This window comes from Pristiophorus japonicus, chromosome 20 (genome assembly GCF_044704955.1).
Source record: "Pristiophorus japonicus isolate sPriJap1 chromosome 20, sPriJap1.hap1, whole genome shotgun sequence".
NCBI lineage: Eukaryota > Metazoa > Chordata > Chondrichthyes > Pristiophoridae > Pristiophorus > Pristiophorus japonicus.
The window spans coordinates 6,292,737-6,318,305 of record NC_091996.1 but is presented as its reverse complement, the minus strand read 5'-3'; the positions used below and the strand labels follow the sequence as shown (position 1 = coordinate 6,318,305).

The following is a 25,569-nucleotide window of genomic DNA, read 5'->3' as shown; positions in this document are numbered from 1 at the left end:
CCCATTCCCTCTCACAATCCCATTCCTTTATCCCAATCCCATTCCGATATCCCAATCCCATTTCCCTTTCCCAATCCCATTCCCATCTCCCAATCTCATTCCATTCCCTCTCCCAATCCCATTCCCATCTCCCAATCCCATTCACTCCCAATCCCATCTCATCTCCCAATCCCATCCCATCTCCCAATCTCATTCCCACTCCCATCTCCCCAATCCCATTCCCTCCCAATCCCATTCCATTCCCTCCCAATCCCAATCCCATTCCATTCTATTTCCTGAATCACGATCTGTTTCGATGCCCGCCCGCTAATATCACTTCGAATCTATTTCTAGGCTGAGAGCCTGTTATTTTCCAAAAGACCTGGGACTGTTGGTTTGGGAAGGCTGCTCGCAGCACGATCGGCCCATTGGTGGTTGAGCCTTGAACCAGAACATTGAGATCTGTCCGAATCAGCTGCCTGAAATATTACCGAGAATCACACACAGTGTACAGCACACTAACTGGCCATTCAGTTGTCACACGGTTTACACTCCACACCAGCCTCCTCTCACTATATTTTCTTCATCTCACCCTATCAGCATATCCTTTTATTCCTTTCTCCCTCATGTTTACCCAGCTTCCCCTTAAATGCATCGATACTATTCACCTCAACCCCTCTCTGAGGCAGTGAGTTCCACATTCTCACCACTCTCTGGGTCAAGAAGTTTCTCCTGAATTCCCTATTGGATTACTGACTATTTTATATTGATGGCCTCTAGTTTTGACCTTCTCCACAAGTGGAAACATCTCTATGCTTACCCAATCAAACCACTTCAGAATCTTAAAGACCTCTATCGGGTCACACCTTCTCCTTTCTAGAGAAAATTGTGTTGAACCTTTTTCAAGAACATAAGAAATAGGAGCAGGAGCAGGCCATTCGGCCCCTCGAGCCTGCTCCGCCATTCAATGAGATCATGGCTGATCTTCTACCCCAACTCCGCTATCCCCATATCCCTTGATTCCCTTAATATCCAAAAATCTATCGATCCCTGTCTTGAATATACTCAAAGACTGAGCCTCCACAGCCCCCTGGGGTAGAGAATTCCAAAGATTCACCACCCTCTGAGTGAAAAAGTTTCTCCTCATCTCAGTCCTAAATGGCCGACCCCTTATTCTGAGACTGTGACCCCCTGGGTTCTCGACTCCCCAGCCAGGGGGGAAACATCCTCCCTGCATCTACCCTGTCAAGCCCTGAGAATTGTGTATGTTTCAATGAGATCACCTCTCATTCTACTAAACTCTCGAGAATATCGGCCCAGTCTACTCAATCTCTCCTCATAGGACAATCCTCACATCTCATTTCATAGCAGCTTGTGATAGCTTTACTTCCCCGACATCTGCAAACTAATAGGGTCATAGCGTTTAACCCCATGGGCTGGATTTTTGGCTCCTCTCCGCTCCATTTTTTGCCCCGGAGTGGCGGCAATGGCGGCGGTGAGGTTGTTCTGGGCGGGCGGTCAGCCTCCAGCGCCCCGCAGCGATCCTTGGGTCTGGTTTTGAGGCAGCGCGGAACAGCACCGCCCGGAAGAACTGTTGCCACGCTCCTGGTTGCAATATCGGCGCGAGTTTGGACTATTGCCCGACCCGCAGCGCGCCCCGCGACTGGCCACCTGGGAAATCAGGGCAGTCCAAACATCCCGACAGCGGAGAGGTGAGTAATGGCCTCCTGAGGTAAGTGTGATTGGTTTTTTTTCTTTTAAAAGTTTTTAGCGGTTTGGTGACAGGTTAGGAAAAGGGCAGGTGCAACGAGACCTGGGTGTCATGGTACATCAGTCATTGAAGGTTGGCACGCAGGTACAGCAGGCGGTTAAGAAAGCAAATGGCATGTTGGCCTTCATAGCGAGGGGATTTGAGTACAGGGGCAGGGAAGTGTTGCTACAATTGTACAGGGCCTTGGTGAGGCCACACCTGGAGTATTGTGCACAGTTTTGGTCTCCTAACCTGAGGAAGGACATTCTTGCTATTGAGGGAGTGCAGCGAAGGTTCACCAGACTGATTCCCGGGATGGCGGGACTGACCTATCAAGAAAGACTGGATCAACTGGGCTTGTATTCACTGGAGTTCAGAAGAATGAGAGGGGACCTCATAGAAACGTTTAAAATTCTGACGGGGTTAGACAGGTTAGATGCAGGAAGAATGTTCCCAATGTTGGGGAAGTCCAGAACCAGGGGACACAGTCTAAGGATAAGGGGGAAGCCATTTAGGACCGAGATGAGGAGGAATTTCTTCACCCAGAGAGTGGTGAACCTGTGGAATTCTCTACCACAGAAAGTTGTTGAGGCCAATTCACTAAATATATTCAAAAAGGAGTTAGATGAGGTCCTTACTACTAGGGGGATCAAGGGGTATGGTGAGAAAGCAGGAATGGGGTACTGAAGTTGCATGTTCAGCCATGAACTCATTGAATGGCGGTGCAGGCTAGAAGGGCCGAATGGCCTACTCCTGCACCTATTTTCTATGTTTCTATGTTTCTATGTGTTGTGGAGGCGTGGACAATGTGCAGGGAATGTTTTTGTGTTCCCCTCCCCCTCCCGCCACCCCCCTTCCCCCCCAGGTGTCTCTCGGAACGCTCCCGGCCTGGCTCTTTAGCTCGGGAGTTTCCCATCCCGAGAGAGCAGTGTGTAACACCTCCCTTAGCGCTGCGCTCCCTGACTCAGGGCCCGAGCTGCTCAAACTTACTGAAGTGTAAACTGCTCCCGGGCGCTAACTTTCCCGCCCCGCCACCATTATCGCCCCAAAAACATCAACGCCAAAAATCCAGCCCGATACATGTAGTGCGACAGGCCCGGTGATAGGGACCAACGCGACCGACATGGTCATAAAGCTGGGACAGTTCTGCTGCTGATGTTGTGCATCAAAGGCACCTGTATCCGCCCTCTTCAACCCACTCTCCTCCGTTTCCAATGGGAATCTTTCGACGCAGAGAATGTTTTTTTTTTTAAAAAAAACTGTTTTACGTAAAGCACTTAAAGTCCAACAGCAGTCGGAATTCCCCAGGTTTATCCGTCACATCGCGTCAGGCTCAGGCAGTTACACATACCATTTGCTTTCCTCAATGCCTGCTACCCACCGAGCCATGGCTGCAGGGATATCATCACAGGCGGTCCCTCGGGATCGAGGAAGACTTGCTTCCACTCTTAAAATGAGTCCTGAAGTGGCTGAACAGTCCAATGCAAGAACCACAGTCCCTGTCACAGGTGGGACAGACAGTGGTTGAGGGTAAGGGAGGGTGGGACTGGTTTGCCGCACGCTCCTTCCGCTGCCTGCGCTTGGTTTCTGCATGCTCTCGGCGATGAGACTCGAGGTGCTCAGCGCCCTCCCGGATGCACTTCCTCCACTTAGGGCGGTCTTTGGCCAGGGACTCCCAGGTGTCGGTGGGGATGTTGCACTTTATCAGGGAGGCTTTGAGGGTGTCCCTGTAACGTTTCCTCTGCCCACCTTTGGCTCGTTTGCCGTGAAGGAGTTCCGAGTAGAGCGCTTGCTTTGGGGAGTCTCCTGTCTGGCCTGCCCAGCGGAGCTGATCGAGTGTGGTCAGTGCTTCAATATGATGGGTACATCGAGAGTCACTATTTCACGTCTAACCCAGGCCAGAGGTATGAGGGGTAAGCGGCATGACTGATGTCAGAGAACGACAGAGTGAGCCAAAGTATCTACATTGATTCAAGAAGCAGTTAGGGGGCTGTTTCCGGGGAGGGGGTTGGGGTGGGACCTTTGGTTTCTTAGGAAGGTGGAGATAGAGGGGCCGAATGGCGCCCCTCGCCCGTGAGGCACATCGCTGCGGCAGTGTAGGACACGGTATAAACACGGATTACCGCTGTGCAGACTGCCAGCCCTCTCATCGTCAGTACAGAGCAACAGTACAGAAGTCAGAACGTATTAACTGAAGAGATTCTATTCCCCCCACGGATTTCCTTTGAGTCCATCAAACACCTCGCTGCACTAATCCTGCACGTCGGCCTTTAATGCCACTTCCCCTTTGAAGTGGGAGGAGAGTGCGTAATGGCAGGATTTTCTCAGTCAATGAGCAGGGCTGGTCCCCAGCCAGTTCGACAGATCCCAGCTTCGCGAGCTCCTGGCTCGATACCTCAGTGAGGGGAGGAGAGCTGAGGGTTCACGAGGCTCAGCCACATGCCGTGGGAACCGATGCGGAAATAGTGGATTGCACTCAAACAGCTTCCTTCCCCGAGCCCATTCCTGGGAACTAGGAAAGTCTTCGAGAATGAAGGACGCCTGTTAGAGTGTGTCAGCCGTGGCTCAGTGGGCAGCACCCTCGCCTCTGAGGCAGAAGGTTGTGGGTTGAAGTCCCCACTCCAGAGCGTAAAAATCTAGGTTGACACCCTAGTGCCAGTACTGAGGGAGTGCCGCACTGTCAGAGGGGCAGTACTGAGGGAGCACCGCACTGTCAGAGGGGCAGTATTGAGGGAGCACCGCACTGTCAGAGGGGCAGTACTGAGGGAGCACCGCACTGTCGGAAGGGCAGTACTGAGGGAGCGCCGCACTGTCAGAGGGGCAGTACTGAGGGAGCGCCGCACTGTCAGAGGGGCAGTACTGAGGGAGCGCCGCACTGTCGGAGGGGCAGTACTGAGGGAGCACAGCACTGTCGGAGGGGCAGTACTGAGGGAGCACAGCACTGTCGGAGGGGCAGTACTGAGGGAGCACCGCACTGTCGGAGAGGCAGTACTGAGGGAGCACAGCACTGTAAGAGGGGCCGTACTGAGGGAGTGCTGCACTGTCAGAGGGGCCATACTGAGGGAGGAACAGTACTGAGGGAGCGCCGCACTGTCGGAGGGGCAGTACTGAGGGAGCGCCGCACTGTCGGAGGGGCCGTACTGAGGGAGCACCACACTGTCAGAGGGGCCGTACTGAAGGAGTGCTGCACTGTCAGAGGGGCCGTACTGAGGGAGGAACAGTACTGAGGGAGCGCCGCACTGTCGGAGGGGCAGTATTGAGGGAGCGCCGCACTGTCGGAGGGGCAGTACTGAGCACCACACTGTCGGAGGGGCAGTACTGAGGGAGCACCACACTGTCGGAGGGGCAGTACTGAGGGAGCACCACACTGTCGGAGGGGCAGTACTGAGGGAGTGCCGCACTGTCAGAGGGGCAGTACTGAGGGAGTGCCGCACTGTCAGAGGGGCCGTACTGAGGGAGCGCTGCTTGGCTGAGACAAGAGGGGTCTTCACTTGCTGATGTTTTGTAATGTCGGACATCGGGCGCTCGATGACACTGTTCAGGTTCCACAGCTCTCCCCGTATTTCATTGCGTTGCAGGTATTTCAGCGGCGGAAGGATGGATCCATTAATTTTTTCCAGGGATGGGATGCCTACAGAGACGGATTCGGAAAGATTACAGGGGAGCACTGGCTGGGTAAGTGTACACGTGTTCTATGAGGAACAGGAGAAGGCAATACGGCCCCTCAAGTCTGATCCGCCATTCGGCCCCTCGAACCTTCCAGATGAGACAGTAAACCGAGGCCCCTCTGCCCTCTCAAGTGGACAGAAAAGATCCCATGGCCACTAATTTGAAGAAGAGATGGGGCGCTCTCTCTGGTGTCTTGGAGCCAATATTTATCCCTCAATCAACATTATTACAACAGACCTCCGGATGTATGAAAGCATTTTACAACCAACAAATTCTTTTGGAGTGTAGTCACTGTTGTAATGTGGGAAACGTGGCAGCCAACTTGTGCACAGCAAGCTCCCACAAACATCTGTTTTTCGTGATGTTGATTATCTGAGGGATAAATATTGGCCCCAGGACACCGGGATAACTCCCCTGTTCTTCTTCAAAATAGTGCCGTGGGATTTTTTTTGTCCACCTCCGAGGGCCGATGGGGCCTCGGTTTAACGTCTCATCTGAAAGACGGCCCCTCCGACAGTGCGGCGCTCCCTCAGTACTGCCCCTCCGACAGTGCGGCGCTCCCTCAGTACTGCACTGGGAGTGTCAGCCTGGATTTATGTGCTGAAGTTCCTGGAGTGGGACTTGAACCCACAACCCCCTGCCACTGAGCCACGACAGCGGGATGAATGTCCAAGACAGCGATTTCAACTTCAACTGTAATGGCTCTGCGCGGAATCGCGCTGTTTAACTTTCCTGTGGGATCGGGGAGTTGCTGCGTAAACACGTCAGCCGCCAGTCTTGCTCTAATCGATCCGGTTCCTATTGCAGCGATCCCACAAGGGAGCTGGGAGCTTGCTGTATAAAACCATGGATTAACTATTTGTACTGCACTATTTTGACAGACAGCCATCAGTCCAGCCCCGCCCCCTGTCGAGCTCCGCCCCCATCCCCTCCGACCGAATCATTCCCTCCGCCTGGTGCCGAGGAGCAGGACCTGAGCCGAGATCCCGCTCAGGCCGCGACTCTCTCCCTCGCTGATAGCAGAGGTCCTTGGCCCGAGAGCGGCCAGCGTGGGCCTGATAGCGAGAGAGTCTGGGGGTCGGGGGAGAGTGAGAGGTTGGTGGGAGAGAGAGGCTGGGGGAGGGGGGAAGAGGGGGAAGACGGATCACGTTCTTCCAACCCCCTACAAGGGACATCGTTGGAGTGGATGATATCCAGAAGTCACGACACTGTCACTATTCACTTCATGCCCAATAAACCTGTTAACGATCCGTACACAATGCCTGTCCCATCTATGGTGTGGTGGGGAGAGGGCATCCACTTGGACTGGGGTAAGGCACCGGCTGGGGGAGGGATGGACTTGGACAGGGGTAAGGCACTTCGGCTGGGGGAGGCATCCACTTGGACAGAGGTAAGGCACTTCGGCTGGGGGAGGGATGGACTGGGGTAAGGCTGGGGGAGGCATCCACTTGGACTGGGGTAAGGCACTTCGGCTGGGGGAGGGATGAACTTGGACTGGGGTAAGGCACTTCGGCTGGGGGAGGCATCCACTTGGACAGAGGTAAGGCACTTCGGCTGGGGGAGGGATGGACTGGGGTAAGGCACTTCGGCTGGGGGAGGGATGGACTGGGGTAAGGCACTTCGGCTGGGGGAGGGATGGACTGGGGTAAGGCACTTTGGTTGGCCCTTACTGTCTTCTGGGGAGCTCTGTCCTCTGTCGCTTCAGGAAGTCAAAGTGGATCGAGTTACAATTTGTAAAGTCAGTGAGACCCTGGGCTGGGCGGTTCCAGTTACACATTCCTGTGAAACTTCAGGGTGTGGCTTATCCTCCAAGGGGACCAATCAGAGACAAAGGGCAGAGCATGGCGACCATTTTCACAGTACAAATAAATGTGTCCATAAAACTACCCAGGTGGCCTGCTCCACAGGCAGCCCTGATAGCTGTCAGACTGAAGAGGGTTTTATTCTGCCCATTTGACATAAGTTGATTGTGAATGCAATATCCTGCTGGAGCATATGTTGATAATTGATGCCCTCCCGTCGAGCTCAGCAGTCCCTGACTCACTCGAGGGAATTTTAACTCAATCCACTTTCTCTAATTCAATTTTACCTCCTGGGTAAAATCTTTCACTTCCCGTTTTTGTAAATAACATAAGGCTGTTTGGTTTGGCACATCACTCTCTCCCCCACTGCTCAGTCTTGAGATCAAAGCAACTCTCACAGATATGTACGTTTCTTCCTGTAATGTATTGGCTTCATGGGCCCTTTGCTTAAGAATTCAGAGCAACACATTGCGATGAAGAACTAGTTGGTTTATTAACAAAAGGTTTAACAATCACATGACACATTACCAGTTCATCCACCAGGCTCACAACCACCTGCCTCATCGTGGATCCCCCGAACCCAACTGGCTGGGGTTTTATTGAGTCTAAGCCACTCACAACTCAACAGCTCAACAATTATTTTAAGTTGATCTGCAAATCGAGTGCCCCTGGTTAAAGGGAGCACACAAAACTGACACAATTAAACAAATTAAACTTTGGACAGTCAACTGGATCAAATTAAAATGTGATTGCTGGGGGTGACGATGCACTCCAGTCCCTCCGGTGCCCACCTCTCGCGGAAGGCCGCGAGCGTACCGGTGGACACTGTGTGCTCCAACTCCAGGGACACCCTGGCTCGGATGTAACTGCGGATGTAACCGAGGGGGTATTTCAGTGGGGCTGAACGACCCCCTCGACCGCCCGCTGCCTGGACCGGTTAATGGGCATCTTGGCCGTGCCTAAGAGCAGAATTTGAGGAGCAACCCCTTCAAATAGTGGAAGAGGGATTGTAACCTTGCACATTCTACATATACATGGAACATGGACACCTCTAGACCGCAGAAATTACAAGCGGCCTGGGAGTCCGTGAACCGACTTAAAAACCAATTGCACGGGACTGCTCCGTGCAACACACTCCAGGCCAAGTCCCCAATAAATAGAGGGAGGACTCCCGCGTAGAGAGCACTCCATTGGGGACCCCCACCTCCTCTCAACAGCTCTACAACTATTTTTTTTTTTGATTAACAAACCAGTGAGCATACTCACAGGTGCAGACTCTACACCCGGCAATACGCAGTTCGGGAGCTGGTCTCACTTTTGTCTTTAAAGGACAGCACTGAAGGCTGAGACTTCGCTCACTGCCCAGTGGGCTTTCCCCATGAACTGTCCTTCTGTGTGCGATTTAACCCAGGTGTGAAACTGGTTGTTTTATTTCATGTGGAAGAAATAAAAAGAACTTGCATTTCTATGGCGCCTTTCTTGACCTTGGGACGTCCCAAAGCGCTTTACAGCCAATGAAGTACTTTTGGAGTGTAGGCCCTGTTGTAATGTGGGAAACGCGGCAGCCAATTTGCGCACAGCAAGCTCCCACACACAGCAAAGTGATAATGAACCAGATAATCTGTTTTTTTGTTATGTTGATTGAGGGATAAATATTGGCGAACGCCACCCGCTCTTCTTCGAAATAAAGCCATGGTGGTGCAGCCGAGGCTTCGGTTTAACGCCTCATCCGAAAGACTGTGACTGTGAAGCGCTTTGGGCCTTTGAGGTCGTGAAAGGCGCTATGTGAATGCAAGTCCTTTGTTTTTTTTACCCCACTTCGCATTTTCTGGGGACTGATCACCTCACTGTCTGCAGTGTGTTCACAGTCTGACCCTCCGGCGCTCCCGGTCAATCCCGATTGACCCACACTCAGCCTGATGCCAACATCCACAAAGCATGGCACTGCCGACTGTGTGTTGCGAAGTGTTTACTGAAAGTGAAACTTCTCGTTCCCCCTCCTCTCCCCACCCTGCAGGTTTGAAGAGGATTCACGCGCTCACCGCTCAGTCGCACTACGAGCTCCGTGTGGAGATGGAAGACTTTGAGAACAGCACCGCCTTCGCCCAGTACGGGACCTTTGGGATCGGACTATTCTCCGTGGACCCCGAGCGGGACGGCTATCCGCTGACTGTGGCCGAGTACGCCGGGACTGCAGGTCTCCGCCCCCTTGCTTACCTCACTCAGGCCCTGGGTCAATGGGCACGGGGTCATCGGGGGGGGGGAGGCAGGAGGAGGTCATCGGGGGGGGAGGAGCAGGTCATCAGGGGAGGGAGAAGGTCATCAGGGGGCAAGAGGAGGTCATCAGGGGAGGGAATAGGTCATTAGGGGAGGGAGGAGGTTCTCGGTGGGCAAGAGCAGGTCATCGGGGGCAGACCTTATCAGTACGTCTTAAAGCCCTTTACAGCCAATGAAGTACTTTTGAAGTGTAGTCAGTACTGCCCCTCCGACAGTGCAGCACTCTCTCAGTACTGCCCCTCCGACAGAGCAGCGCTCCCTCAGTACTGCCCCTCCGACAGTGCGGCGCTCCCTCAGTACTGCCCCTCCGACAGTGCGATGCTCCCTCAGTACTGCCCCTCTGACAGTGCGATGCTCCCTCAGTACTGCCCCTCTGACAGTGCGGCGCTCCCTCAGTACTGCCCCTCTGACAGTGCAGCACTCCCTCAGTACTGCCCCTCCGACAGTGCGGCGCTCCCTCAGTACTGCCCCTCTGACAATGCGGCACTCCCTCAGTACTGCCCCTCCGACAGTGCGGCGCTCCCTCAGTACTGCCCCTCCGACAGTGCGGCGCTCCCTCAGTACTGCCCCTCCGACAGTGCAGCACTCCCTCAGTACTGCCCCTCCAACAGTGCAGCACTCCCTCAGTACTGCCCCTCTGACAGTGCGGCGCTCCCTCAGTACTGCCCCTCCGACAGTGCGGCGCTCCCTCAGTACTGCCCCTCTGACAGTGCGGCGCTCCCTCAGTACTGCCCCTCTGACAGTGCGGCACTCCCTCAGTACTGCCCCTCTGACAGTGCGGCGCTCCCTCAGCACAGCACTGGGAGTGTCAGCCTGGAGTTTGTGCTCAAGTCCCCGGAGTGGGTCTTGAACCCATGACCTATCTGACTGGGAGGCGAGAAAGCTGCCCATTGAGCCGCGACCGACAACAATTGCTGAGCGACGGGGGTCTCCGAGAGGGTGGGGTAAGCGAGAGGCTCCAGGCATTCGGTAACGGGTGCAGTAACCAGTGATTTCTTCCTGCAGGCGACTCGCTCCTGAAGCACGGCGGCATGAGATTCACCACCAAGGACCGGGACGGCGATCACTCGGAGAATAACTGCGCTGCGTTCTACCGGGGTGCTTGGTGGTACCACAACTGCCACACCTCCAACCTCAATGGCCAGTACCTCCGCGGCCACCACACTTCCTACGCCGATGGCATTGAGTGGTCCTCCTGGACCGGCTGGCAGTACTCGCTCAAATCCGTCGAGATGAAGATCAGGCCACGGAACGGGGGCCAACGGTGAGAGGGTCAACAGCCTGGCTGTTTAACCCTCGACCCTCGCAAAGCACCAAGTCCCTGAAACCCCTTCACACACTGCCCCGGCACACATGCACACACACAGATAGACATTATAATAGGGCTGGATTTTGGCTTTGATGTTTCTGGGGCGGTAATGGCGGTGGGGCGGTAAAGTGTGCGGCCGGGAACAGTTTGCGCCTCAGTCAGCAAAATTGGGCATCTGCTCCCTGAGTCAGGAGGCGCAGCGCTAAGGGAGGCGTTGTACACCTCTCTCTGGCGCTAGGACGGGAAACTCCCGAGCTAAAGTGCTGGGCCGGGAGCGCTCCGAGAGACACCGGGGGCGGGAAAGCCAAAAATAAAAACTCAACAACGTTCCCAAAAGATTGCCCGTCCCATCACAACACAAATCGCAAAAATAATTCATAAAAAAAACAAGCACACTTACCTCAGGAGCCCATTACTCACCTCTCCGCTGTCGGGATAGTCGGACTGCCCTAATTTCCCAGGCGGTCAGTGCGGGGCGCGCTGCGAGACGGGCGGATCGGGCAATAGCTCAAACTCGCGCCAGTGTCACAGCCAGGGGTGTTGCGCACTGGATGCAGCTCTTCCAAGCAGTGCTGCTCCGCCCTGCCGCAAAACCGGACCCGAGGATCGCTGGAGGCTGACCGCCCGCCCAGAACAAACCACCGCCACCATTGCCGCCACTCCAGGTGAAAATCGGAGTGCAGAGGAGCCAAAAATCCAGCCCTTTATACACATACATCCTGTAACGTCTGCACCCGTGAGGATGCTCACAGGTTTGCAGCGCTGTTGAGTTGGGAGTGGCTTAGCTGGTCACGTGATGTTCACAATTTTCAATAAAACCCAGTTGGGTTCGGGAGATCCACGATGAGACAGGTGGTGGTGAGCCTGGTGGATGAACTGGTAATGTGTAGTGTGATTGTTAAACCTTTGCTAATAAACCAACTAGTTCTTAATAGCAATGTGTTGCTATGAATTCTTAAGCAAAGAACCCATAAAGCAAATACATTACACATACATCATAGACATACAATTATATATTTTACATGTACATACACGCATACATATCTATAATATATTCTTATATGTGTGCGAATATGTATATACATAAATATATGTGTGTGTGTGTGTGTGTGTGTGTAAAGACGCTGTTAGCCCACATCTGGACTGCGTACATCACACCTGGGCATCACACCTGAGAAAGGACGTTCTGGCAGACAGAGAATGTTACCGGATTGAGAATGTTACCACGGATTGAGAGTTACCAGATTGAGAATGTTACCAATTTAGAGTGTTACCAGATTGAGAATGTTAGCAGATTGAGAGTGTTACCAGATTGAGAATGTTACCGGATGGAGAATGTTACCGGATTGAGAATGTTACCACGGATTGACAGTGTTACCAGATTGAGAATGTTACCGGATTGAGAAAGTTACCACGGATTGAGAATGTTACCGGATTGAGAATGTTACTGATTGACAATGTTACCGGATTGAGAGTGTTACCGGATTGAGAGTGTTACCGGATTGAGAATGTTACTGGATTGAGAGTGTTACCGGATTGAGAATGTTACTGGATTGAGAATGTTACTGATTGACAATGTTACCGGATTGAGAGTGTTACCAGATTGAGAATGTTATCGGATTGAGAATGTTACCAGTTTGAGAATGTTACTGGATTGAGAGTGTTAACGGATTGAGAGTGTTACCGGATTGAGAATGTTATCGGATTGAGAATGTTACTGGATTGAGAGTGTTACCGGATTGAGAATGTTACCAGATTGAGAATGTTACTGATTGAGAATGTTATCGGATTAAGAGTGTTACCGGATTGAGAATGTTATCGGATTGAGAATGTTACCAGTTTGAGAATGTTACCGGATTGAGAATGTTACCAGATTGAGAATGTTACCGGATTGAGAATGTTACCAGATTGAGAATGTTACTGATTCAGAATGTTATCGGATTAAGAGTGTTACTGGATTGAGAGTGTTACCGGATTGAGAATGTTATCGGATTGAGAATGTTACCAGTTTGAGAATGTTACCGGATTGAGAATGTTACCAGATTGAGAATGTTACTGATTCAGAATGTTATCGGATTAAGAGTGTTACCGGATAGAGAATGTTATCGGATTGAGAATGTTACCAGTTTGAGAATGTTACCGGATTGAGAATGTTACCAGATTGAGAATGTTACTGATTCAGAATGTTATCGGATTAAGAGTGTTACCGGATTGAGAATGTTATCGGATTGAGAATGTTACCAGTTTGAGAATGTTACCGGATTGAGAATGTTACCAGATTGAGAATGTTACCGGATTGAGAATGTTACCAGATTGAGAATGTTACTGATTCAGAATGTTATCGGATTAAGAGTGTTACCGGATTGAGAGTGTTACCGGATTGAGAATGTTACCGGATTGAGAATGTTACCAGATAGAGAATGTTACTGATTCAGAATGTTATCGGATTAAGAGTGTTACCGGATTGAGAGTGTTACCGGAGTGTTACCGGATTGAGAATGTTACCGGATTGAGAATGTTACCGCATTGAGAATGTTACCGCATTGAGAATGTTACCGGATTGAAAATGTTACCAGATTGAGAGTGTTACCAGATTGAGGATATTACCGATTGAGAATGTTACCGGATTGAGAGTGTTACCGGATTGAGAATGTTACCGATTCAGAATGTTATCGGATTGAGAATGTTACCAGTTTGAGAGTGTTACCAGATTGAGAATGTTATTGGATTGAGAGTGTTACCGGATTGAGATTGTTACCGGATTGAGAATGTTACCAGTTTGAGAGTGTTACTCGATTGAGAGTGTGACCGGATTGAGAATGTTACTGGATTGAGAATGTTACTGGATTGAGAATGTTACCACGGATTGAGAGTGTTACCAGTTTGAGAATGTTACCAGATTGAGAATGTTACCAGATTGCGAGTGTTACCAGACTGAGAATGTTACCATGGATTGAGAGTGTTACCAGATTGAGAATGTTATCAGATTGAGAATGTTACCACGGATTGTGAGTGTTACCAGACTGAGAATGTTACCATGGATTGAGAGTGTTACCGGATTGAGAATGTTACCAGCTGGAGAATGTTACCGATTAAGCGTGTAACCAGATTGAGAATGTTACCGGATTGAGAATGTTACCGATTGAGAGTGTTACCAGATTGAGGATATTACCGATTGAGAATGTTACCGGATTGAGAATGTTAACGGATTGAGAATGTTACTGATTGAGAATGTTACCGAATTGAGAATGTTACCGGATTGAGAATGTTACCGATTGAGAATGTTACCGGATTGAGAAGGTTCCCGGATTTGGAATGTTTCCGGATTGGGGATGTTAACGGATTGAGAATGTAACCAGATTGAGAATGTTACCGGATTGAGAATATTAACGGATTGAGAATGTTACCGGATTGAGACAGTTGCCGGATTTAGAATGTTGCCACATTGAGAATGTTACCACGGATTGAGAATGTTACCAGATTGAGAATGTTACCAGATTGAGAATATTATCGGATTAAGAGTGTTACCAGGATTGAGAGTGTTACCAGATTGAGAATGTTACCAGATTGAGAGTGTTATCAGATTGAGAATGTCACCAGATTGAGAATGTTACCGGATTGAGAATGTTACCAGATTGAGAGTGTTTCCGGATTGAGAGTGTTACCAGGTTGAGAATGTTACCAGGTTGTGAATGTTACCACGGATTGAGAGTGTTACCAGATTGAGAATGTTACCAGATTGAGAATGTTACCACGGATTGTGAGTGTTACCAGACTGAGAATGTTACCATGGATTGAGAGTGTTACCGGATTGAGAATGTTACCAGATGGAGAATGTTACTGATTAAGCGTGTAACCAGATTGAGAATGTTACCGGATTGAGAATGTTACCGATTGAGAGTGTTACCAGATTGAGGATATTACCGATTGAGAATGTTACCGGATTGAGAATGTTAACGGATTGAGAATGTTACTGATTGAGAATGTTACCGAATTGAGAATGTTACCAGATTGAGAATATTACCGATTGAGAATGTTACCGGATTGAGAAGGTTCCCGGATTTGGAATGTTACCAGATTGAGAGTGTTATCAGATTGAGAATGTCACCAGATTGAGAATGTTACCGGATTGAGAATGTTACCAGATTGAGAGTGTTTCCGGATTGAGAGTGTTACCAGGTTGAGAATGTTACCAGGTTGTGAATGTTACCACGGATTGAGAGTGTTACCAGATTGAGAATGTTACCAGATTGAGAATGTTACCACGGATTGTGAGTGTTACCAGACTGAGAATGTTACCATGGATTGAGAGTGTTACCGGATTGAGAATGTTACCAGATGGAGAATGTTACTGATTAAGCGTGTAACCAGATTGAGAATGTTACCGGATTGAGAATGTTACCGATTGAGAGTGTTACCAGATTGAGGATATTACCGATTGAGAATGTTACCGGATTGAGAATGTTAACGGATTGAGAATGTTACTGATTGAGAATGTTACCGAATTGAGAATGTTACCGGATTGAGAATATTACCGATTGAGAATGTTACCGGATTGAGAAGGTTCCCGGATTTGGAATGTTACCAGATTGAGAGTGTTATCAGATTGAGAATGTCACCAGATTGAGAATGTTACCGGATTGAGAATGTTACCAGATTGAGAGTGTTTCCGGATTGAGAGTGTTACCAGATTGAGAATGTTACCAGGTTGTGAATGTTACCACGGATTGAGAGTGTTACCAGATTGAGAATGTTACCAGATTGAGAATGTTACCACGGATTGTGAGTGTTACCAGACTGAGAATGTTACCATGGATTGAGAGTGTTACCAGATTGAGAATGTTATCAGATTGAGAATGTTACCACGGATTGTGAGTGTTACCAGACTGAGAATGTTACCATGGATTGAGAGTGTTACCGGATTGAGAATGTTACCAGATGGAGAATGTTACCGATTAAGAGTGTAACCAGATTGAGAATGTTACCGGATTGAGAATGTTACCGATTGAGAGTGTTACCAGATTGAGGATATTACCGATTGAGAATGTTACCGGATTGAGAATGTTAACGGATTGAGAATGTTACTGATTGAGAATGTTACCGGATTGAGAAGGTTCCCGGATTTGGAATGTTTCCGGATTGGGGATGTTAACGGATTGAGAATGTAACCAGATTGAGAATGTTACCGGATTGAGAATGTTACCAGATTCAGAATGTTACCGGATTCAGAGTGTTACCGGATTGAGAGTGTTACCAGATTGACAGTGTTACCAGATTGAGATTGTTACCAGATTGAGAGGGTTACCGGATTGAGAATGTTACCGGATTGAGAGTGTTCCCAGATTGAAAGTGTTACCGGATTGAGAATGTTATAGGATTGAGAGTGTTACCAGATTGAGAGTATTACCAGATTGAGAATGTTACCGGGTTGAGAGTGTTACCAGATTGAGAGTGTTACCGGATTGAGAATGTTACCGGATTGAGACAGTTACCGGATTGAGAATGCTACCAGATTGAGTGTGTTTCCGGATGTTACCAGATTGACAATGTTACCAGATTGAGAATGTTACCGGATTGAGACAGTTACCGGATTTAGAATGTTACCACTTTGAGAATGTTGCCGGATTGTGAATGTAACCAGATTGAGAGTGTTACTGGATTGAGAATGTTACCACATTGAGAATGTTATCGGATTGAGAGTGTTACCAGATTGAGAGTGTTACCGGATTGAGAGTGTTACCAGATTGAGAATGTTATCAGATTGAGAATGTTACCACGGATTGAGAGTGTTACCAGATTGAGAATGTTACCAGATTGAGAATGTTACCAGATTGAGAATGTTACAGATTGATAATGATACCACGGATTGAGAGTGTTACCAGATTGAGAATGTAACCAGATTGAGAATGTTACCATGGATTGAGAGTGTTACCAGATTGAGAATGTAACCAGATTGAGAATGTTACCATGGATTGAGAATGTTACCAGATTGAGAGTGTTATCAGATTGAGAGTGTTACCGGATTGAGACAGTTACCGGATTTAGAATGTTACCACTTTGAGTATGTTTTCGGATTGAGAATGTTATGAGATTGAGAATGTTATTGGTTTAAGACTGTTACCAGAGTGAGAATGTTACCCGATTGAGAATGTTACCAGATTGAGAATGTTACCGGATTGAGAGTGTTGCCACATTGAGAATTTTACCAGATTGAGAATGTTACCAGATTGAGAATGTTATCGGTTTAAGAGTGTCACCAGATTGAGAATGTTACCCGATTGAGAATGTTACCAGATTGAGAATGTTACCGGATTAAGAGTGTTCCCGGTTTGAGAATGTTACCAGATTGGGAGGGTTACCGGATTGAGAGTGTTACCGGATTGAGAATGTTACCGGATTGAAAATGTTAACAGATTGAGAGTGTTATCAGATTGAGAATGTTACCACGGATTGAGAGTGTAACCTGATTGAGAATGTTACCAGATTGAGAATATTACCAGATTGAGAATGTTGCCGGATTGAGAGTGTTACAAGATTTAGAGTGTTACCAGATTGAGAATGTTACCAGATTGAGAATGTTACCACGGATTGAGAGTGTTACCAGATTGAGAATGTTGCCGGATTGAGAGTGTTACAAGATTGAGAGTGTTACCAGATTGAGAATGTTACCAGATTGAGAATGTTACCACGGATTGAGAGTGTTACCAGATTGAGAATGTTACCAGATTGGGAATGTTACCAGATTGAGAATGTTACCACGGATTGAGAGTGTTACCAGATTGAGAATGTTACCAGATTGAGAATGTTACCGGATTGAGAATGTTCCCAGATTGAGAATGTTGCCGGATTGAGAGTGTTACAAGATTTAGAGTGTTACCAGATTGAGAATGTTACCAGATTGAGAATGTTACCGATTGAGAATGTTACCGGATTGAGCGTGTAAACCAGATTGAGAATGTTACCGGATTGAGAATGTTACCGATTGAGAGTGTTACCAGATTGAGGATATTACCGATCGAGAATGTTACCGGATTGAGAATGTTCCCAGATTGAGAATGTTTCCGATTGAGAATGTTACCAGATTGAGAATGTTACAGATTGATAATGATACCACGGATTGAGAGTGTTACCAGATTGAGAATGTAACCAGATTGAGAATGTTACCATGGATTGAGAGTGTTACCAGATTGAGAATGTAACCAGATTGAGAATGTTACCAGATTGAGAGTGTTATCAGATTGAGAGTGTTACCGGATTGAGACAGTTACCGGATTTAGAATGTTACCACTTTGAGTATGTTTTCGGATTGAGAATGTTATGAGATTGAGAATGTTATTGGTTTAAGACTGTTACCAGAGTGAGAATGTTACCCGATTGAGAATGTTACCAGATTGAGAATGTTACCGGATTGAGAGTGTTGCCACATTGAGAATTTTACCAGATTGAAAATGTTACCAGATTGAGAATGTTATCGGTTTAAGAGTGTCACCAGATTGAGAATGTTACCCGATTGAGAATGTTACCAGATTGAGAATGTTACCGGATTGAGAGTGTTCCCGGTTTGAGAATGTTACCAGATTGGGAGGGTTACCGGATTGAGAGTGTTACCGGATTGAGAATGTTACCGGATTGAAAATGTTAACAGATTGAGAGTGTTATCAGATTGAGAATGTTACCACGGATTGAGAGTGTAACCTGATTGAGAATGTTACCAGATTGAGAATATTACCAGATTGAGAATGTTGCCGGATTGAGAGTGTTACAAGATTTAGAGTGTTACCAGATTGAGAATGTTACCAGATTGAGAATGTTACCACGGATTGAGAGTGTTACCAGATTGAGAATGTTGCCGGATTGAGAGTGTTACAAGATTGAGAGTGTTACCAGATTGAGAATGTTACCAGATTGAGAATGTTACCACGGATTGAGAGTGTTACCAGATTGAGAATGTTACCAGATTGGGAATGTTACCAGATTGAGAATGTTACCACGGATTGAGAGTGTTACCAGATTGAGAATGTTACCAGATTGAGAATGTTACCGATTGAGAATGTTACCGGATTGAGAATGTTCCCAGATTGAGAATGTTGCCGGATTGAGAGTGTTACAAGATTTAGAGTGTTACCAGATTGAGAATGTTACCAGATTGAGGATATTACCGATTGAGAATGTTACCGGATTGAGAATGTTAACGGATTGAGAATGTTACTGATTGAGAATGTTACCGGATTGAGAAGGTTCCCGGATTTGGAATGTTTCCGGATTGGGGATGTTAACGGATTGAGAATGTAACCAGATTGAGAATGTTACCGGATTGAGAATGTTACCAGATTCAGAATGTTACCGGATTCAGAGTGTTACCGGATTGAGAGTGTTACCAGATTGACAGTGTTACCAGATTGAGATTGTTACCAGATTGAGAGGGTTACCGGATTGAGAATGTTACCGGATTGAGAGTGTTCCCAGATTGAAAGTGTTACCGGATTGAGAATGTTATAGGATTGAGAGTGTTACCAGATTGAGAGTATTACCAGATTGAGAATGTTACCGGGTTGAGAGTGTTACCAGATTGAGAGTGTTACCGGATTGAGAATGTTACCGGATTGAGACAGTTACCGGATTGAGAATGCTACCAGATTGAGTGTGTTTCCGGATGTTACCAGATTGACAATGTTACCGGATTGAGACAGTTACCGGATTTAGAATGTTACCACTTTGAGAATGTTGCCGGATTGTGATTGTAACCAGATTGAGAGTGTTACTGGATTGAGAATGTTACCACATTGAGAATGTTATCGGATTGAGAGTGTTACCAGATTGAGAGTGTTACCGGATTGAGAGTGTTACCAGATTGAGAATGTTATCAGATTGAGAATGTTACCACGGATTGAGAGTGTTACCAGATTGAGAATGTTACCAGATTGAGAATGTTATCAGATTGATAATGATACCACGGATTGAGAGTGTTACCAGATTGAGAATGTAACCAGATTGAGAATGTTACCATGGATTGAGAGTGTTACCAGATTGAGAATGTAACCAGATTGAGAATGTTACCATGGATTGAGAATGTTACCAGATTGAGAGTGTTATCAGATTGAGAGTGTTACCGGATTGAGACAGTTACCGGATTTAGAATGTTACCACTTTGAGTATGTTTTCGGATTGAGAATGTTATGAGATTGAGAATGTTATTGGTTTAAGACTGTTACCAGAGTGAGAATGTTACCCGATTGAGAATGTTACCAGATTGAGAATGTTACCGGATTGAGAGTGTTGCCACATTGAGAATTTTACCAGATTGAGAATGTTACCAGATTGAGAATGTTATCGGTTTAAGAGTGTCACCAGATTGAGAATGTTACCCGATTGAGAATGTTACCAGATTGAGAATGTTACCGGATTGAGAGTGTTCCCGGTTTGAGAATGTTACCAGATTGGGAGGGTTACCGGATTGAGAGTGTTACCGGATTGAGAATGTTACCGGATTGAAAATGTTAACAGATTGAGAGTGTTATCAGATTGAGAATGTTACCACGGATTGAGAGTGTAACCTGATTGAGAATGTTACCAGATTGAGAATATTACCAGATTGAGAATGTTGCCGGATTGAGAGTGTTACAAGATTTAGAGTGTTACCAGATTGAGAATGTTACCAGATTGAGAATGTTACCACGGATTGAGAGTGTTACCAGATTGAGAATGTTGCCGGATTGAGAGTGTTACAAGATTGAGAGTGTTACCAGATTGAGAATGTTACCAGATTGAGAATGTTACCACGGATTGAGAGTGTTACCAGATTGAGAATGTTACCAGATTGGGAATGTTACCAGATTGAGAATGTTACCACGGATTGAGAGTGTTACCAGATTGAGAATGTTACCAGATTGAGAATGTTACCGGATTGAGAATGTTCCCAGATTGAGAATGTTGCCGGATTGAGAGTGTTACAAGATTTAGAGTGTTACCAGATTGAGAATGTTACCAGATTGAGAATGTTACCGATTGAGAATGTTACCGGATTGAGCGTGTAAACCAGATTGAGAATGTTACCGGATTGAGAATGTTACCGATTGAGAGTGTTACCAGATTGAGGATATTACCGATCGAGAATGTTACCGGATTGAGAATGTTCCCAGATTGAGAATGTTTCCGATTGAGAATGTTTCCGATTGAGAATGTTTCCGGATTGAGAGTTTTGCCAGATTGAGAATGTTACCGGTTGACAGTGTTACCAGATTGAGAATGTTACTCTTTGAGGCTGTCACCAGATTGAGAATGTTACCAGATTGAGAGTGTTACCGGATTGAGAATGTTACCGGATTGAAAATATTACCAGAGCTCCAAGAGTTAGATTATGAGGAGAGATTACATAAACTAGGCTTGTATTCTTTGGGATAGCGAAGGTTAATGGGCGATTTGATAGAGGATTTTAGGATTTTGAAAGGAATTGATGGGGTAGATAGAGAGTAACTTTTTCCTCTGATGGTGAAGTCTGGGACAAAGGGGATATCTTCTTCTTTCTTCTTCTTAGGCAGTCCCCCGGAGTCGAGGATGACTTGCTTCCACACTAAGATGGGTTCTCAGGTGACTGATGAGACCAATGCGGGACCTACAGTCTCACTCACAGGTGGGGCAGACGGTGGTTGGAGGGATGGGTGGGTCGGGTGCTTGATTTGTCGTGCGTTCCTTTCGCTGTTTGCACGTAGAAAGTGGATATAACCTTCAAATCAGAGCCAGGCCGTTCAGGAGAGAAGTTAGGGTACGCACTTCTTCATACAAAGGGTGATACATGTGTGGAACTCTCTCCCATAGAAAGCAGTCAATGCTCGCCCAATTAATTATTTAAAATCGGAAATCGATAGATTTTTGCTGGACAAGGATATAGAGTGAAGGTAGATAGAGTTAGGATACAGATCAGCCGTGATCCGATTAAATGGCAGAACAGGCTCGAGGGGCTGAATGGCCTCCTGCTGTTCCGATAGATGTCCATCTGAGCATTGGTTTTTCTGTTCCTAGGTGCTGCTGTGGTGACACCATAAAACGTCCATCTCATCCTATAAAACCTTTTGGTTGTCTTTAATAGAACTACTCCTACAGCTGGAGTGTCACGTCCAATTCTGGGCACCGCACTTTAGGAAGGATGTGAAGGCCTTAGAGAGGGTGCAGGAAACATTTACAAGAATGATTCCAGGGATGAGGGCCTTCGGTTCAGTGAATAGACTGGGGAAGCTGGGCTTGTTCTCCTTCGAGCAGAGAAGTGTTTGAAGCATTTGGGAAGGGCTAACAAGGCGAGGGAATACACATTAAATGGTCGGACATTGAGAAGTGAAGAGGAACAAAGGGACCTTGGAGTGCATGTCCACAGATCCCTGAAGGTAGCAGGCCAGGTGGATAAGGTGTTTGAGAAGGCATACAGAATACTTGCCTTTATTAGCCGAAGCATAGAATACAAGAGCAGGGAGGTTATGCTTGAAGTGTATAAAACACTGGTTAGGCCACAGCTGGAGTACTGCGTGCAGTTCTGGTCACCGCATTGCAGGAAGGACGTGATTGCACTGGAGAGGGGACGGAGGAGATTTACGAGGATGTTGCAGGGGAATGGAGCATCTTATCTATGAGGACAGATTGGATAGGCTGGGTTTGTTTTCCTTGGAACAGAGGAGGCTGACGGGAGACCTCATTGAGGTGGATAAAATGATGAGGGGGCCTAGATATAGTGGATAGAAAGGGCCTATTTCCCTTAGCAGAGGGGTCAACAACCAGGGGGCATAAATTTAAAGTAAATGGTAGAAGATTTAGAGGGGATTTGAGGGGAAATTTCTTCACGCAGAGGGTGATGGGGGTCTGGAACTCGCTGCCTGAAAGGGTGGTCGAGGCAGATTGAATCGTGGCTTTCAAAAGGGAATTGGATAAGTACCTGTCGGAACAAAGATTGGCAGGGCTACGGGGAAAGGGGCGGGGGAGTGGGACGAGCTGAGGTGCTCTTGCAGAGAGCCAGCACGGGTTCAACAGGCCGAATGGCCTCCTTCCGTGCTGTAACCTTTCTATGATTCACTTTCAGCACATCATTGTCCATTTCGCGCCCATAGAAGCAGAGATCAGGCTATCGCCCATTTTGGATGACAAATGGAAACTTGCGCCCGATTATGGCCCAGGTTATCGCCAAGCGTTTCGACATTTCGCCCATAATTCGCCCAAATGATCGCTCGCCCAAAAAGACGCTGAAGAAAAGCTGCAATCATCTGACCTTAACTCGGCACTAGGGACTCTGTTTTGTAACTTGGAGGATCTTTAATAAAAGGCTGCTTGAAGTGTTTGTCAGGAGAAGCAAGTTGTGAGTGATTTTACGGGCGTTTTTGGCTCTTGCCAATCATCTAATCACATTTGTATTTGTTGAGGACAAATGAAGGGCATTTATAAGTGATTCATAGCGACGGGGCCTGTAATTTCTCAAGCAGTATCGATGACTAATCACATGCTGCAGAATAGAGATGGGAGAAGGTTCATTGAAGAGCATTATGTGCCCAATCAAAGAGATGGCAGACTGCTGAGGAGGAGGAGACCTTACAGCAAACGCATTTACAGGGATAAGCGATCATACCTGGACTTGTCTGATAACATGTGCGTTACAGGGCTGCGCTTCCAAAAGGAGGTCATCAGTGAGATATGCCAGCTCATTAAGGGAGATCTGCAGCCTGCCAGCACCATCAGGACCGCACTGCCCGTTGAGGTTAAGATTACTGCAGCACTTTCCTTCTATGCATCAGGCTTCTTTCAGGCCTCAGCTGGCAACATTTGCGGTACCTCGCAGCACGCCACACATTCAACAAGTGACGGAAGCCCTTTACGCACGCAGGGTGGACTTTAGAAACTTCCCTATGACCAGGGAAGCACAGAGTGAGAGGGCTTTGGGTTTCTCGAGAATAGCAAGCTTCCCCAAGGTGCCGGGAGCAATAGACTGTACGCATATCAGCCTGTGAGCACCTTTACAGGATGCAGAGGTGTTTTGGAACCGAAAGGGATTCCACTCCCTGAATGTGCAGCTCGCTGTCGACCACAAGTAAATAATCATGGCAGTAAATGCAAATTTTCCAGGGAGCATCCATGATGCGCACATCTTGCGTTTTAGTACTGTCTCTGGCCTCTTTAAGAGTCAGCCACAAGGACACGGTTGGATGCTGGGGGATAAATGCTTGCTGGCTCGTGACCCCCCCCCCCTCTGCGTAGTCCCCAGATGGTAGCCGAGAAGCGTTACAACTAAAGCCATATATTCACATGCAATATCGTGGAAAAGACAATTGGAGTTCTGACCAGATCACTCAGGAGGCAGCCTACAATATCACCCTGAGCAGGTCGCTGAGTTCGTTGTGGTGTGCTAATCTTGCGTAACCGAGCGATCAGGAAAGGACAACAATTGCCAGATGGGACCGCCAGTCCACCTCAGGAGAGAGGGGAGGCAGAAGAGGTGGACGAGGACCTCGGAGAGGACAATCAGCCTGGCGATGAACCCAAGCCCCCATGCCACCCCTCACCACTGGAAAAGCCCCGTGGTAGTTACGCAGCTGCAAAACTCTTGCGTCAGCAGCTCATAAATGAACGCTTTGCATGAAGTTACGTTGGTGACAGTTACAATTGCGTTATGTTTCATCCTGGCCTGGCCTGGCCTGGCCTGGCCTGGCCTGGCCATTGTTTCCAACCCTTGTATTGGAAGACACTTCACGACTGTTGTAAACTTAAATAAAAAATGTTAATAATTTAACAGGTAATTTAAATTTTTTAACACACATATATAACACCGGCCCCGCCCCCACCCCCAACCCCCAACAGTGAACAACATTTTTAACAAACAATATAACAACAACGCTCTCCCACCATCCCCAACAGTCAACATTCAACAATTGTTTTTAATAACAATGATAATATATGCCCCCCGCTCACCTGCGGCCTTGCTTCCCTCCTGTGCCTTGACACCCCCTTGTTGTAACCCCCAGTTTACCACGTAATTCCCGAGCAACGGGACCAAGAGGTCTTGCAGCAGAGCACCTCAAGGCCTGCTGCTGTGGGGGTGGGGTGGGTGACGTCAGCGGAATTAACTCAGTGGCTGGAGGAGAAGACGTTTGCAAAGAAACGTCTTCCGAGTCAGAAGGAAGTTCTTCCTCCTGCTCCCCATCTGTTGTGGCGGTTGGTGGTACGGCTCCTCGGGGCGCAGTGCCATCTCCCAAAACTATTGCGTGCCGCAAGGCATCGACAGAGCCGGTCGTTCGCCCCATTGCCGCAACCATCGGCTCCGTGATCTCCGTTATTCTCGCAGACAGTGTGGCAATGTTGCCGGTCGACCCACCACCAAGCGCCTGGAGGAGCCCTCGGCCGTCGTCGACACTCGCCCTCGACAGTGACACCGTGTCCTCATTGACAACTGCCCCGTCGCAGCGCGTGCCTACCTCGCCGGCACAACCTCCGCGGGGTCAGAGTGGGCACCGGGCGACTCGGAGTGGCCTGCTGCAAGCGGCTTGGCCCCGCTACTTATATCCGTGGAGGATGACGTGGCCACAGGTACCACAGAGGAGACGTCAGGCTCGGTTTCGTTGACACCCTCCTCCTCACTTTGCTGTTCCTCACCCGTGGTGATCACGACCTGCAGCAGTACCAGTGTTGGTGCAGGGGACCTCCCGTTGTGGCCGGTGGAGTCTGGGGAGCTGGAAAACATCATTGAGGTTACTAGAAGAGAAGGGGAGACATGAGAGTGCTTGCACTGCGCTGGCATATGTATGAGGAGCAAC

The 25,569-nt window shown here is 48.1% G+C and overlaps 1 protein-coding gene across 1 annotated transcript in view; it reads left to right on the top strand.

The window, feature by feature from the left end:
• LOC139233070 (fibrinogen C domain-containing protein 1-like) overlaps positions 1 to 25,185 on the top strand; it is a 39,704-nt gene extending 14,519 nt beyond the window's left edge. The window contains exons 5-8 of the mRNA XM_070863589.1: positions 5,308 to 5,404; positions 9,218 to 9,397; positions 10,483 to 10,741; positions 25,101 to 25,185. Coding sequence (XP_070719690.1) covers positions 5,308 to 5,404; positions 9,218 to 9,397; positions 10,483 to 10,741; positions 25,101 to 25,185 — 621 coding nt within the window. The remainder of the gene's footprint in view (positions 1 to 5,307; positions 5,405 to 9,217; positions 9,398 to 10,482; positions 10,742 to 25,100) is intronic.
• The last annotated feature ends 384 nt before the right edge of the window (positions 25,186 to 25,569 follow it).